The 16,063-nt window shown below is 38.8% G+C and overlaps 1 protein-coding gene across 1 annotated transcript in view; it reads left to right on the top strand.

Moving 5' to 3' along the window:
* vps9d1 (VPS9 domain containing 1) overlaps positions 1–15,849 on the top strand; it is a 31,622-nt gene extending 15,773 nt beyond the window's left edge. The window contains exons 14-17 of the mRNA XM_069687231.1: positions 1,838–1,922; positions 6,847–6,951; positions 10,989–11,105; positions 14,041–15,849. Of these exons, the coding sequence (XP_069543332.1) occupies positions 1,838–1,922; positions 6,847–6,951; positions 10,989–11,100 (302 nt within the window). The 3' untranslated portion in view covers positions 11,101–11,105; positions 14,041–15,849. The remainder of the gene's footprint in view (positions 1–1,837; positions 1,923–6,846; positions 6,952–10,988; positions 11,106–14,040) is intronic.
* Positions 15,850–16,063: the final 214 nt, after the last annotated feature.

Below are 16,063 nucleotides of genomic sequence, written 5' to 3'. Positions count from 1 at the left end.
TAAAGTGGAGGTAAAATAAAAAATGTCATTTTAATCCTTTTAGATCACATCCCTGGAAATATTGTGCATCTATTTGACAATATAGGCCAAAAAAAATATAGAAAATCAATTTCTTCGTATTCTTATATCAAAATCTGATCATTTTTTCTTCCAGTAAATTCCACGCGTGCTTACGTAAGTTAGCACCAAACAATTTAAACCAATCAAGAACGCTCGGTCAGTTAGCTAGCTACTGCGCTGTGGAGAACGTCTGTCTACGCCCACTTCTCAGCGATCAAATCAAATCCCTTTAATTATATGTCCCGCCTGCACGTCCTGTTTCACTCGGAAATACGTCACGATATGGAAGCTAGATACTCTCGAAATGCCGTTTCTGCTCGACTTTAAAAGTAAGTAAATTTGGTGTCCTCAAGAAAAGGACTTATTGAAACGCTTTATTTCACATAAGTTTGTGCGTTATAAAATGTTTTAGGATCTAATTGCAGGCCATCAGGAGACATTACACTTTTAAAAACTAAAAGTGTGATTATTCCAACTGTGGATTGTTTACCCAGGAGGCTGTTCACTCCTTTATGTTGAGTTTCTGTCAAGTGGCCAAGCGTCAATTGCAGCAAAAAATAATTACTAAAGTTGATGTTAATGATAAATGCTTTTGCCATCATATTTCCATACTACATAACGTACATGTCGGTTGCAGCGTTTGAGCACTCAGTCTAGGAGTTATGGTTTATAAGAAGCCTAGCTAAAAGACTTACCTGTAGCTCAGCGCAGAGTCCTGCTCTTAGGTTTCATATTAGTCAAACTAGCTACAGTCCTTTACAATTTGTATACACTTATACAAAATCTTAAAAGTTGAAGCATAGTAGTTTGTTTGAAAAATAACCTCTGATAATCCTGTCTGTTTTCTTCTGTTTGTTTCTTCTTCTTCTTTTTGCAGCATTGCTTTGTTGCAGACTTGTAGAGCTCTCTTTCTGTATCTGTTTAAAGTGATCAGCCACAACTTTAAAGACACCTACCTTATATGGTGTAGGACTCCCTCATACCCTCGTAACAGCTCTGACCCCTTTGAGGCATGGACTCCACTGAGTCCACTGAAGGAAAGTATCCTGTTGTATCTGGCCCCAAGACAATAGCAGCAGATCCACTTAAGCCCTGTTAGTTGCGCCGCGGGGCCTCCATGAATCGGAATTGTTGTTCCAGCTCATCCCACAAATTCTCGATTAGATTGAGGTAAGGGGAATTGGGAGGCCAAGTCAACAACTTGAACCTCTGGTCATGTTCCTCAAACCTTTCCTGTGGCAGGGCATGTTATCATGCAGAAAGAGGCAACTGAAATACCTTTCTGTCATAGCCAGCATTTACAATTTCATTTGAACAAACGGCTAGCCTGGTGTTGTCATCGACAGAAGCACTAACTTTCTCAACACTCCGGACTCTTCAGATCTCCTCAGATTTTCAAGATTAAAGTTTCATCACTAGATACAGTCCTAAAATGATTTATATTAATTTTTTCATTCATTATATGAGTCCTATATACTTATGTGCAAAACAAGTACCCATGCCATCCCCTATTACTTACCACTGCACACTGAAAGTCCTGTTGTTGAGATGCTCTGACCGTTTCATATAGCCAAAAATGTGGTCAAAAAAACATCAAAGTCGCTCGGATACTCACACTTGCCTACTTTTCTTACTTTCTATAGTTCTATACTACTTGTAACCAGAGGAGTAATTTTATTCTCTTCATCAATCGGTGGTTTTAATGTTGTGGCTGATAAGTGTGTATTGATGGTGGTCCAAGGCATGGTTAATATTTATTGATCCTGCTTTCTTACAGTAAGGACGTTACGGCTGATCTGTGCCTGCGCGGAGGATTACAGGTGTCTTCATGAGGTGGACTCTACACCCAAAACTGCTGCCATGTGAGTAAATAATCAGCTGCAACAACTGCATACCCCACTTTATACTGGGATTTTTACTGCAAATCTGATGCCTCTTAACATTAAAAATAAATCACTTTAGGGCTAGGCAATATGGCTAAAAAATCAGAACACAATATAGTTTGATAATTATGTCTGTTTGAGGAGTATCCTGGTAATATAAAAGGCCTCAAAGGGCTCATTAGTTAGTCTGTGAAATATAGTTTATAAACATGTGCTAAAGTTGTCTATCACGTATGTGTCAATCCAATATTTTTTAGGTTGTGTTCTATTAGTTTAACATAGTTTAACAAGTTTAACATACTATTAAATGTCAAGATAATTTAAACCGGTCAAGATCACTGTTTCTCCAATGCCCTTTGTGAGCTAACAACATTAGCCCAGCATGTGCTGAGGATTTCATTAGTGTTCATCGTTAAAAAGGTTTTTATCTGAAGCCAAATCATTTGCAGAGGTTTCTTCCAAAACAAAACCATCAAACTTGGTTATTAAAACCAGTAAAGATACAAAACAAAGCAGTTTCGGGTTAAAAAACATCTTCTCTCCAAAGCTTTTCTACAGACACACAATGTCCTAATGTTATTATGGTGATAGCAAGAGTTCACTTTCATCATCTCTTTCGTGCCCCTCTGTTCCACTTGTTTTTTTCTTCATTTATAGCTCAAAACAATGCTTTGCAGAGGGAAGTGGATGTGTACTCCAGCGGGCACTTAACATGGAATGCAAGCTAAAAACTGCAGACTTGCTGTTGTCGCTTTTTCTGATGTGTGTGATAGGCTATTTGATCCATTCAGAGTGAGCAAAAAGTTTATCGTTGCTATTAATTCTATGGTGAACCCCCAATTAGTATAATTTTATCGCCCAGCCCTAATTATACTTGAAAATAAGAGCACTCTCCCCATATATTCTTTTGATGCTTTTGATAGAGAGTGAAAGACTGTCCTAACGTCCAGTAGAAAAGCCCAAACATCATTTAAGGACTCTCTGCTGTGGTAGCAGCCCTGTCAGGTCTCATCAGTCCTCAGATGAGCCTGGCTCAGCAGGGGCTCCCCTAGGTCTATTGCCCCCTGTTGAGTGCCTCTTCCTGGCTCGGCCTGAAAGTGGGTCGTTCTGTCTGGTTTTGGAACAAACCCAGGGTCCAACAAGAGGCTTCGGGAAGAGATGAAAAGAGATTGAGGTTTGTGGAATCCGTGATGATGCACAGAGAGTCAGACAAAAGCTCAGTGGGTTGTTGTAGCACCCATAATTGAGAACATGAAGTGCACTGTGGACCCAATTTAAATTGTTCTGTGTTGACAAGGTTTGACTGAAGCACAAATACATGGATGTTTAGGAAGCTGTTTATCTTCTCGTTGTGGCTTCACATTATTAACTGAGCCCCGTTCCAACAGAGAAAGCAGTGATGCGCTTATAATCAAACTTGTCACTCCCTAGTGTAACTCCCATCTGTAAGTTAATGGACTGAGAATATTTTGCATCAATATTGTACAAGCAGCGACTGAGACTTCAAGTGAATACAGTCAACAATCTCAGAGCCAATTTTTTTCCCCATGGTGTGTGGGGATCTCAGTCCTGTAATAGGAGCTTTTCCAAGGTTGTTTGGAGAGCCGGTCTTGGGTAAAGGCTTTTTAATAGGGCTTAAACAGTCAACATGAAGAACCCTTGGATATACATTTTTATGGATTTTTATTTGTGCATATTCACATCATTAATGCTTGTTAGAATCTTCTGTTAAGTGTGTAGTGCAACCCACTAACATCCAGTATAAGGGGGGAAATGGCCTGAAAATCATGTCCCTTTCTCTGAAGACTAATTTGTTATACTGTCTGTTTTTAGTTCTTGTTTCTTCTTCTCTTTTTGTTAGATCCACTAATGTATTTTTTTTAATGGCGGTGACTGTCCCCTGCTCCATATCTGTCTCTTTGTATTGATGTGTGTGTGTAGTGATCAGAGATGGCAGAGTGGAGGATTTGACCAGGCACAGCACATTTCAAAGCTTTTCCCAAAAAGTTTTGATGTTGAAGGATTTTCTGTGTACTTTCCGTATGCTAAATAAACAACGTGCTAACAAAATGTAGTTCCAACAAATCCAAACTGAATCATTCAGTGAGGAAATGTTTGGTTACCTGGAAACAGGAGAAACATGGCCATTGTTTAGATTATAGACCAACAATACAATCCTATGTGACATCTCAGTATATAATCTGTTATCATGTTTGCAGTTTGGCCCAAATATAAAATATTATGAATCAAAACCAGCATGTCAGAGGAACAAATGTTTGTCAAAGTCAAACCCTGGCACTACTAGCTGAACTTTTGTCTCTAAAGTTGATACACTCTCCTTGAGGAGAGTTAATGTGTACTGTGTATTTTCCTGCCTTTAATCTGTCAGTGTTAACATTTTTTCCACCCTGATTGCAGCTCTGTCCAGGCCCATGTGTGACTGCTTTTCTAAAGTCTAAAAACAGGTCTTTCCAGGCCTTTTCTTGCGTGTGTCTGTGACACAAAGTGTTTTTCATTAAGGCTTGACTCAGATCAATCTTTATAAACAGATGAGATTGTACATGAAAACAGAGGTGAAGGACAAGATTTAGGTGTTGGAAATCTTTCTGGTTTCCGTTTGTTGTCCAAGTAGAAATGTCCATCGGCGCCTCTGTAGGCATTGAAAATGTTACGTATGGAGAGTACAAGAGGCAGAATGTATCAAGTGTAATGCAGTCATGTACCCCCGGTAATGTTGATAGTTGTGAGGGCACTGGCGATCATGGCACCGCATGTCTGTGATGAAGCTTTAGCTAGATTAAAGCGCCATCGCACCACCTACATTTTAGATGAAAAAAAAACGTATTAAAAGTGCTGCTTTCCTTCACAGTCATATGTATCACTCACTTTAAATTTTTGCCCTAGAAAATGTAAACAAAGACAGCTGACACCTACCCCCCACCAGCAGTTTTGTGCATTTAAAACTTGGGCTGTAAACAATACATCGGATGCCCCCCAAAATTGGCTGTTGCTCCCAGATACTGTATCATTGGAAGGGGATTTATAGAAGAGCCAGAGCAAATATTTTCACCCTACATGGTCTAATCAGATAAACATTGGTATCAGCATAGAGCTCCAAAAAGACTTAAGAGACCGCTCCAAATTTTCCTTAAATCAGCATTTCCCTATAAATGTCACGGCAAGCCGAATCCAGATGTGAACCCCATTGAAAACCCCCTGAATGTGATCAAGAGGAAGATGGAGGTCACAAGCCATCGAACAAAGCCAAGCTAAAGTGGCATAACGTCACCCAACAGCAATGTGAAAGACTGGTGGAGGGCATGCCAAGATGCGTGAAAGCTGTATTTAAACACCAGGTTATTCCACCAAATATAGATTTATGAACTCTTGCAAAGGTAAAACATTAGTCTTCTGTTGTTTAAACATCAACTTTTTTTTTTCTTTTTCTTTTTTTTGCATCTTTTTGTTATTTTAACCAGTCATCATTTTCTGCAAATAGAAGAGCAAATGAGACTGGTAGAAATAATTCAAAAATGGGTTCACCATGTAGCAGAGCGCTCTCTGACTTCATAGTTTCCAATACTGTCAGCACTTTCTGCAGCACATGTAGCAGAACATCGACGCTGAACAGATGGTTGTCAGCACTAGAAGTGTCTGACAATGTGTTGTAAAGCTATCTAGTCTGTATTAAAGTGATTTGTGATAGAAAGCAGAAACTATCTATTTTGATTTCAGCTCAAAAATGTACTTTAAATTGCCACCATATTGGTAATCTTTTTACTTAAAAATCTGTGGCCGATCAGCCTAAAAACTGCCATATTGGGTGAGCTCTAATCATAACGAATCAAGATGTTCTGATGACAGACAAGCTCATTCGCTCTCAGCTGGAATTAATGCATTTTATATTTAGGTTGCATATTTAACTCTCCTCATTGTTTTCGGACTCTATTCTTTCTTCCCACTTTCACTTTCCCCTCACACAGTATCTAATGTCCAATCTCACACAATCAGACACACTTTATTGTACTTGCTGCCCTCCTTAATTCACTCAACAGCATTTCCATTTTCCTCAGTTCTTTGTCCTTGACCAACTGGGAGCTCATTTGTTCTCTCGTGTGCTTTTGTCCACATTCCTTTCTTTTCTCTTTTCTATTGTGCTGCTAAATTGGTCACCTCTCATCCCTCGTATCCTGTTAATTAAGAATTGTTTCCTCTCTGACCATTTATGCTGTTTTTTACTTGTTTAACTCCCCACGTGAGTGAAAGCATTGCTTAACCAACAATAAAGCATCTTTTCTCTCTGAAATCCGCATTTGTGCATGTGGGAAGAGTGCATTGTATCCTTGGAATGCAGAGACACCAGTTTCCGTGTGAGAGGATCGATGTGTGTGTTTACAGTAGTGAACTCAGGAGATTATAATTCAGGCTTGCAATTGTGCATGTGAGGTCCAGCTCTCAGTGGTTACATGAGCCTGTCCAAATCTTCCAGAACCTGCAAGGGCAGGATATCCAGTTGCATGTGGCTGGGTCAGTCACGGGCCAGCTACCTACCTTCTCACGCAAACTAGCAAGTAAGCAGTTAGCCCTGCGTGTGAGTCCTGATAAACAAATGGTCACTGTCTGCACACAGGGAGAATGCTATCAGACTGTCATCATCTCCCAGGCTGCAATTTGTCCTCCCAACAGATCTCAGGGAGAGGGAAAAAAAGCGTTATCATTTCCCTCCCTGAACACGTATCCCATTAAGAGCTACATTTGATTTAGTTTCCATTCAGTCCCCTGGAGAGCACATGCCATAGCACTCTGTATATGTCACTGTATTTTTTCCTTTCTTTTCTATTTGTTTACTTCAGTTTTTCCTCTTACTTGATCTCACTGCCTTCTTCCTCCTCTCGTCTGACAGCGGTGCGGACGACCTGTTGCCAATCCTGTCTTTCGTGGCTCTGCGATGCCAGTGTCCTCAGCTGGTGTCTGAATGTGCTGCTTTGGAAGAGTTCATTCATGAAGGGTGAGTCACCATGATGGAAAAAGCTCAATAACCAGCTCCTTTGTTTGCACCAAAAATATAAAAAATATGTCTTGAGTTTAGTCATAGCGTAGAAGGAATGTTTTTCTGCACAATAGCCTTCCCCAATGTTAAAGAAGTTTACAAAAGCATGCCTAAAGTCAAACTGATACAAGTTCCAGCCAGCTTGCACAGTACTCAACACAGCAACTACTTTGATTCATTACAAGGTTTCAGAACTTCTTGTAGCACGGTCACGAAAGAAAAAGACGATTGATATTAATAAGGTTTTACCTGGTTAAATGTAGGATATTAATATATATTGCCAGAAACCTGGCAGTGTATCACACTGGTCATCACGGTCTATCTATTTCTTTATATCTGTCTTTATCACCTAATAAAAGTATCCGTCTGTCTGTATGCCTATCACTTTCTATATCTGTCTCTCTATATCTACGCATCTATGCGTATTTATCTCCATATCTATCTTTATTTTTCTATGTCTTTATATCTACATTAAACACTTTCTCTATCTCTATCCCTGCATCTTCCCCTCTCTTATCTTTATCTTCTTCATTATATCTATATTTCTTGAAATCTATCACTATCCCTCTGTATCTATAGAAAGCTACTATCCCTATTCATCTATCTATCTCTATATGTCTGCTGACCTCTTTATATCTATTTCTAATCAATAATAACTTCATCTAATACTTTCTCTCTCTATCTGCTCTCATGTCTATGTCTCTGTCTTTTCTCATCTCTATCCCTCTAGATCTATCTTCATCTCCACATCTCTAAATCTATCTATATATCCTCCTCTCTAATTCTATCTATATCACTCTATATCTATATATTATTCTCATCCTCTCTATATCTGTATTTCTATATGTATGTATCTCTCTTCAATATCTATATCTTTTTGTGTATCACTATGTATCTCTTTCTCTCTGTATCTGTCTCTACACATCCATCCTTCCATCCATCCATCCATCCATCCATTCTCTATACCACTTATCCTATCTATACACTCTACACATGTCTCTATTAAGATGTATTTATGTGTAATATTATTATTATTATTACTGTTTTGCAAAGTTAGAGAAGCTAAGGAGCCAGATTTGTCTCAGGCATGGGTGGAGACCAAAGCAGAACCAAAAGCAGAGTGAATTTGAACTTCATCATCACATTCAGCAGTTGGCCAGAAATATGACTTGAATCCTGCTGTTGGTGAATATTTAAATATCAATAGGGTCATAGCTCATAGGGTTGGGCTTTTTAACAATGCCATCATTAAACTAGGACAGGAGAGCTTGAGTGCTACACTCTTGCGTTTTACCTGAGTCACATTTAATGCCTTTGGTCTTTATATGTGATGTGAAAACATCAGATTTCCACAGTCAGAGAAAGAAAAGTGTGCGTTCTGTTTACATTCAGTCATAACATCCCAACACATCGTCACATGTAGGTTAGCTGACTCATGACAGTCATCACCAAAGCAAAGGACAGACTGTTGTTGCTCTGTCCTGCCTCTCACAGTACTCTGTGTTTCTGTTATCCCTCCATCACAGTTTGAAGTTTACAGCCCATCATGCTGACGTCCTACAATGCTCTAGGACCAACAATGCAAACAAAACCATTTGTCCATTACAGTGTTTCACTCTGGACATCGTCGTATGCCAATTTGGTAGACATCCCTCAGACCTAGTTGCTTGTGTGTCACATCAATTTCATAGGGTAATAATATTCTGTTTACAGCTTTAAATACCAGTTCCATTAGAAAACCTTTAACCACACACTAAGGTTAAATACAAGCAAATGCCAAGAACGGAAGTCAAGTAAGAGAGTTTAAGAGGGCTGGTGGTTTTGGGTTTAGATCCTTGGTGTCATCGCGTGTGAGTTCAGACCACACCCGAGAGGTCTACTCCTGGCAATAAAAACAGCGGGTTGTAAAAGCCGGCTGGTTAGATTGGCAGTGGCCGAGGAATGTCAGGAGATTTGGGATTTGGTTTTTCTTCTCTTAAAAAAATCCCACTTGATGTTTATTTAGTTCAGTGGGATGGAAGGGTTCAAGTGCAGGGAACCAAAAGCTGTGACTGAGGGAGCCAAGAGGCTTTAACATGATTGGCCGGGTCAGCTGTCGGTCACTGTTTTGGGGATTTTATGACTGACTCTGTAATGTCATGGCTACAGTTTACACTCAAACCAATCAAGGTTTAAAAAGTGACTTAAGGCGGTAAAATTTTACTTTGACATTATAATAAAAGATGGTGAGACTTAATGAGGTCTAACATTCCTCATTCCTCATTTTCCTCTGATCTTCATTCTTCTGTATCAAATTAAAAACACTTCAAATAAAAGCGCTTTTTTCTTTCCCTCCATTTTCTTTCTTTCTTTCATTAAATTTTATTTGTATCATTCAATACAGTCAACAGCGATGGACCAGCTGTTGTCATGTTGTCATACCTGTACGTGTTTCCAGAAAAATGTTGACAATATATAAAATACAATGTTTATTTTTACAGCTGATTTTGATATTGTTGTAGTCTGTTGATGAAAATGTTTACTCGTTTAAGGCATATTTAGGTCAATTATTCATCAGTAGAGAATGGATAATTAGTTTGTCTCTTTTCTTCAACATCAACAACCACTATTGATGACAAATTCATTTTTGTGCATTTTTAGTTTTTCCATCATTTTAGCATTTTAGGGTTTCAGCTATCACCGTTTTCCACGTGTACAGTTACCATTGTTACCACTTTAGCAAAAAGGTTTCTTGTTATCTTGTAAATGTTTTGTTGGTTAGCTTACCTTATTGATACAATTTGGCTGGTTGACCTGTTTGTATTGTTTTCACCAGCTGTTTTGTTGCCACTTCTTGCTCAATTTTAGTAGCATAATAGATCAATCAAGCCCTTAAATCTGTGACTTGTAAATCAAGAACTTGTGCATATTAGCACTGGCAGTGATCAACTTATGATGAAGACATCTTATTGGGCAAAAGAGAGTTCTGTTATACCAGTATACTGTACTGATTTTTAAATAAGACTCCCCATAAGCATTAGAATACGTGCATTTTTTCCCTTTTTTTGTTTCAACAGGCATTTTTATTCCAAAAACAAAGAAACACCAAACAAGTTCACTATGCAGAGGAATAAAGGGGAAGTAAAACCGTAATAAAAGAGCCAGGACTGTATCACTAGACACAAACATGTATTAAAAACACATGTTTTTGTTTGTTTGTCACATTGCTCAACCTCCTTCAGGAAAAAACAAGAATATTGTTTTTTTATTCCAAAACTGACGTATGGGAATGATAAAATTTGTCAACATTTCATTGATAAGTAAAGGAACTGTGTTGCATGGTATTGTAATCATTTACCCATTCTATATTTCCCCCCGTTATTGGTGGGTGTTGATTTGTTGACAACAATGAGAACACATTCCTTCTTGCTTTTCATTTTCCATCTTGTGTTTAATGGTTGCTTCCTGAGGTTTGCACTAGCATTTTTGTGTACTAAACTTCAGCTTGAACATTCAGGTATTGTGCCAAGCCAACACTACGTTTTATTCACAATTTCCAGACCACAATCCAGAGATAAGCATCTTATCTGTTTTCCCAATCACTCGCTCTCTGTGTCCGTCCGTGCAGTGTAACGTCCTGGCCACAGTCGGTCTCGTGTCTTGCTCTCGTTAGTTAAAGGTCAGCCAAAGTTGACTTGTTCTCCAGCCGTCTTCTGTCTCTTGTCTCTGAACAAGCCTCTTTCCTCATCACTTTTTCCTCTCACAGCCCTCCATCCATCCCCACATGCCCAAATATGCTCACCCTTTAGAATTGTATTAAAATTTTGAAAGATACATTTACTAGGTTACCAGAAATGATTGGTCCTTTAGTCACTATAGGAAAATGCTGGTGTCGTCATTTCAGTTCTGTCAGAATGAACTAGTTTCTATTTGTGTCCCTATTTGACCTCTTACAATGTTCTCTATGCTTATCTCTTTGACTAACGGATGTCTTGTTCACTTGCTTCTTTTTTCAGCTATTTAATAGGAGAGGAAGGCTACTGTCTGACCTCCATGCAGAGTGCCTTGGCCTACGTAGAGTCTTTGCACACAGGAGGAACTCACCTTCCTGCCGACAAGCTCATTTGAAAAAGGTAAAGGAAAGTCCATACTTGAGTCTCTGATGGACAATTTTTGACTTGTGTGTAAGTAAAATGGTTATTTTATGGGTTTATTGTAAAAAAAAAAAAAAAAACAAAGAAAAAAATATGAGGGTAAAAAAATAACTTGTCTGTAATCCTGCAATCATTTGCTGATGTTTGCTGTAACTACCTACTAAGGTGTGTCGTCTGATGTCAGCTTTAAAACGTAAAAATCCCTTGAACAATGATAAGTGATCAAAATGAACATCATCTGTAGTTTACTAGTGTACTACTTACTACCGGAGTTTAAGGAGGCACCTCAAACTGCAGTGGAGTCTTCTGATCTCACACTGAGGGTTGTTCCAAAGCCGAGGGGCCATAACCAAGAACAAACGGTCACCCTTGGTTTTTCAGTCTGGTCTGTGGAACAACTAAAAAGTTCTGATCAGCTGATCTCAGGGGCCTGGCTGGGCTGTAGGGGGTTAAAAGTTATTTTATGTAATCGAAAGCCAGACCTTTTATGGCCTTATAGGTAATTAGTAACATTTTTAAAAGTATTCTAAATGTAATAGGCAACCAGTGTAGTGCTGCTAAAATTGGAGTGATATGACAGAACCTGAGTGGGAATTTAAACAGGTAAAAAGGGAGTTACAGTAGTCCAGGCCTGAAGATATAAAAGCATGTATGACTTTCTCTGTATCATTAAAATTGAGCATGTGTCTGATTTTTGTGATGTTTCTTAATTGATAAAAACAGGCTTGAATAATATTTTTGGTATGCTGCTCAAATGATAAGTGGCATCAAATGTTACCCCAAGATTCTTTGCCACAGACTTTACACTGACGGCCAGTGAACCAAGGAAAGACTGTATCTGAAGTTTGTGATGCCATGGACCAAAGATCAAAACCTCTGTTTTATTGCTGTTGAATTGTAGGAAGTTGGCTGCCATCCAGTCCTCGACATTGGATGAACAGGAATGCAGTGTGGTTAAACCCTTCAGTTCATGTGGTTTAAATGAGAGGTATAACTGTGTATCACCAGCGTAGCAGTGATGCCTTTTATTTTGCTGACATATCTGGAGGGGCAGATTTCCCTTCGCTTTTAATCTCACGCACACTCTCTCACGTTGCTCTCAGTGTGATTTTGTGCAGGTGATATACACACAATATGTAAGCTGGGGGGCAGTTGTTGCTCAAAAAAATCATTAGCGCACAGAAGCAGCCTGAGTGTGAGGAAAGGGCTGAAGCTGGAGCACAGGAAATCTGTGCTAGTAACAAAATATCTGAATTCATGCATGCAGTGTGAGCACAAGCAGAGCTAATCTAATTAAAAGCAGGAATTTTTATCAGTTTGAGTGCAGGGATTTTAGGAAAAGAATTTTAAAGTCTGAACGTGACATGCTCGAAAATGGATATACCAGAGTCTTAAATTAAGATTGAAAAATCATCTCATAAGTCTCCACATTAAGGAACATGTGCCCGCCTATGTAGGTACCTCTTACTATTTGATTAATCTGCCCTTTAATCAATACTTTAAAAGCAATGATCACACCATCAGTACGATGCTTTTAAACTGTCTATAAATAAAAAGATTGTTGTGGTATTATTGGGAAGTAGAGTAGGCAATCTGCCGTAACATCTGGGCACGACAGACCGTCTCAAAGCTCTACAAAGAAAGACAGGAGGAAAGAGAAACAGGAAGGAAGGAACAGGTGCAGAGCGTAAGAGAGGGAGAGGATTAGATGAGGTTATATTGGGTTGATGGGAAGAGGCCAATTGAGATGTGGTCTTGGTCCTGGTACTCTGCTGGATAGGCTAAGAAATCACTGTGCCATTGACTTTATGCCATTGACCAGCAAAAACCTTGATCAATCGTTTCTGGTGCCTCAAAATAGCACTGTGCCAGTAATGCTCCTGACCACACCTCATTGTAAAAACACACCCATGGGCGCACAAATGGGCACAAGTTAATATTCTGCTCAAACCATGTGGGCATGGGGCATGAAAATGACATCTGCATTGGTCGGAAACGAGCAATTTCAGTTGTGCTGCGCCGTGCACTGTTTTGCGCTGCTTTGTGCTGGGTGTAAAATAGGGCTCCTAATGTCTTTGGTCAGATTAACATGCTGAGATTAATATATCCTTGTATTAGCTTGCATGTACTCCTGACTGAGGTCTGCTACACTTCTGCATCACACATTGAAATGTTTGAGAGAGTGCACTCCAGTGTCATAACTTTGGAGTTGTGTGTTTATCAATGAGCAGTTTTTACAAATTTGAGGCATATCTATGAATAGTTTAAGAGGATGCTGATGTTTAGCCACAGATTCAAACGCTTGTTTCGTAAACTAAACTGACATAGAGGATAGTAAATGAATATATTTAGGTTTAGACATATCTGCTCTCTTTTTATAATGACTTGACACGCTGACCCGTGTCTCAGTTTGTTCAAAGATCAGGTTTAACAAACAGTGAACTGACTGAAATGTGAAGCAACGGTCCCTCTGAGCAGGTTTAGGAGAGATGTGGTGAGGGAGAGGGAGAGAGGGAAGGAGTGAAGTAGACTGAGACTGATGCATTACAATGAGGGATGAGTGTGTCTCTAAAAGGCTCTTCTGGCCCTCAAGGTGATGTTTGTACACTGCTTCTCTGCGAGACGGGGCCTAATGACACTACATGTTAGAAAATGTTTCACTCTCAGCTGGCATCCTCCAAAACTCCCAGTGACACAATGACTTCACTACAGGCAAATATTATAATATTGCATAATAATATTTAATTCTGCAGACTGCTGTGCTCCCGAGAGCCGCTTAACTGCTGAACTGAGAAGAGGAAGCATTCTGATTATTATCCCCTTCAAATCTAGTAAAGAGTTAAGTTAAATGGTTTTGGTCGCTTCATGTGATTCTAAAAGCACAGGAATTAATATATCCTATTTTGTTTTGTAGGCACTGCAGTCACGAGACGGTTCATCCTGCATCCCCCCTGCGCTACTGAGAAACACAGCTTTACCTGCAGCTCCCTGCAAGTTGTGCAGATGCATGTTATCTAACACTCAGACACTCTATATATTTAACAGAAGGACTTCCTGTTGCTTTGAGAGAGGGCGAAACCAGTACCTATGAGTGGTTTCTAGCAGACCCTGCATGGGTCATGCATGACTGGACTTCACTGGGACTTCCTAAGGATGTGTTTTCAAACAGAATAGCAATGCTGCATTTACTAGCACTGGATTGTTAAAGGGATTACTGTGTGTTCAACTGTGTGATGTTGGAGGGAACCATTGGAAGTGATTCCATTGATTATGAATGCTTATAGAGAATAACCTGCAATATATTTTCCCTTGTGTTCAACATTTATATTTAAATGTACCTTGTTTCTTTATTTTTATCTACAAAAACATGAAAACTCTTTAATTAGACACATGTGTGTATGTGTGTTCCTGTTTATATGTTTTAAGATGAATTAATTAATGACATTAATGTATGCACTTTGGATGATGGAGCGTTAAGGGTCGAAGCCCCACTGGCTGATTGCTTTGACTCCAGACAGTAGATCTATTTGTAGGCTGACTTGCCTGCCAGGCTGAGACTGTGTTTGTCAGACATCATATAACTGGAATAACTGCTGTGGGCTCAAAAGTCCAGCTTGTAGCATCTGTCAATGTGTTCGCATGTTACAGCATGCTGGTTAACATTTTAGTTATGCTAATTTACTGTATGCTAGTACTTACTGTGTGGAGTCATACTGTTGCACTTTGTTGGTCCACTTAATATCAACAAGGTGAGCTAAAGTTTAACCATTTTTAAAGCCTATTTTTAAGTTTTCTCTGAGCTGTATGGTTCCAAAGGGATCTTAACATGTTTATTTGATTTCACTGGAAAGAGTTGTTGACTGATATTTGAAACTTTAATTATTTTCTATCAAGCAGTTTGGTTTTAAAAACATGCAGACACCTGAGTCTTTGTTTACCTTAAAGCGTCTGATGTTTTTGTGTTTAGTTTCTCTAAACCATGTTTACCTGAGTGACCATTTTCTTAAGCAATGTGTTGTTTTAAGCCTTAAATATGTGTTCATCCCATCCAGGCAGTCATTGATAACATAATTTACCCCCGTGTTCAGATCAACTCACAAATAACTGAAGCTTTGTGTTAATCCCTGTCTGTGTATAGGTTGTGATGTGACAGCAGTAATGCAACTGAAACCTCAAAATGAATTAAGTGTGCCACTTTGGTGCATTTTTGTGCTGGCATTTAACTGATTAAAATTATACTTCTGTATGGGCTAAAATATGCAAAGGTTTAGTTTTAGTTTTAATATGCACCTACAGCAGATTGCCTCCAGTGTCATTTACAGACTGAAACTACACTTTTTTAAATGTACTTTTTATTTTGTTTGTTTTCTAGCTTGAATTTGCTTCTTTTTTTTTTCAATGGGTCCAAAAGATGTGAAAAGATGTCAAGAGAACTGTTGAATTTGTAACTACTACCCACGTTTTGTGACATTAAAACCAAAAACATTACTTTTTATGTAATAAATGATTTTGTTATTTTGCTAAAAACAGCAGGATGCTGATATTTTACAAAGTGGATAAAGCCACTACATTTTTGTAAAATTATTGTTCATTGTGTTTTGCTTTTGAAAACTGAATGTAAATGTTATTTCAATATTAAACTCTTTTACTGTGACAGGTCAGAAATGTTAGAATAAGAAGGCTGAATGTGATGAGAGATGGGTCAATAAAGAGAACAGAGACATGTTTCAATTATTTAATATGATTGTTTTGGTCTGATTGTCGTCTGATCTAAGTCTGGGGTCTATATCGAATGGAAAGTTCAACATACTTGTAGGGCTTGTAGTTCCTGCAGGGATGTTTGCCACTCAAACTGAAGTGTAGATACTTCATGGGCTTCACTGAAGGGAGTTCTTGAGGGAGACATTTGATCTGCAGTACATGTTGTTCATCAGAAT

Source organism: Semicossyphus pulcher, unplaced genomic scaffold (assembly GCF_022749685.1).
Source record: "Semicossyphus pulcher isolate SPU_LCO1_2020_fin unplaced genomic scaffold, fSemPul1.0.p SCAF_8, whole genome shotgun sequence".
NCBI lineage: Eukaryota > Metazoa > Chordata > Actinopteri > Labriformes > Labridae > Semicossyphus > Semicossyphus pulcher.
Note: the sequence above shows the minus strand (reverse complement) of the source record. Positions and strands in the feature narration are given on the sequence as shown.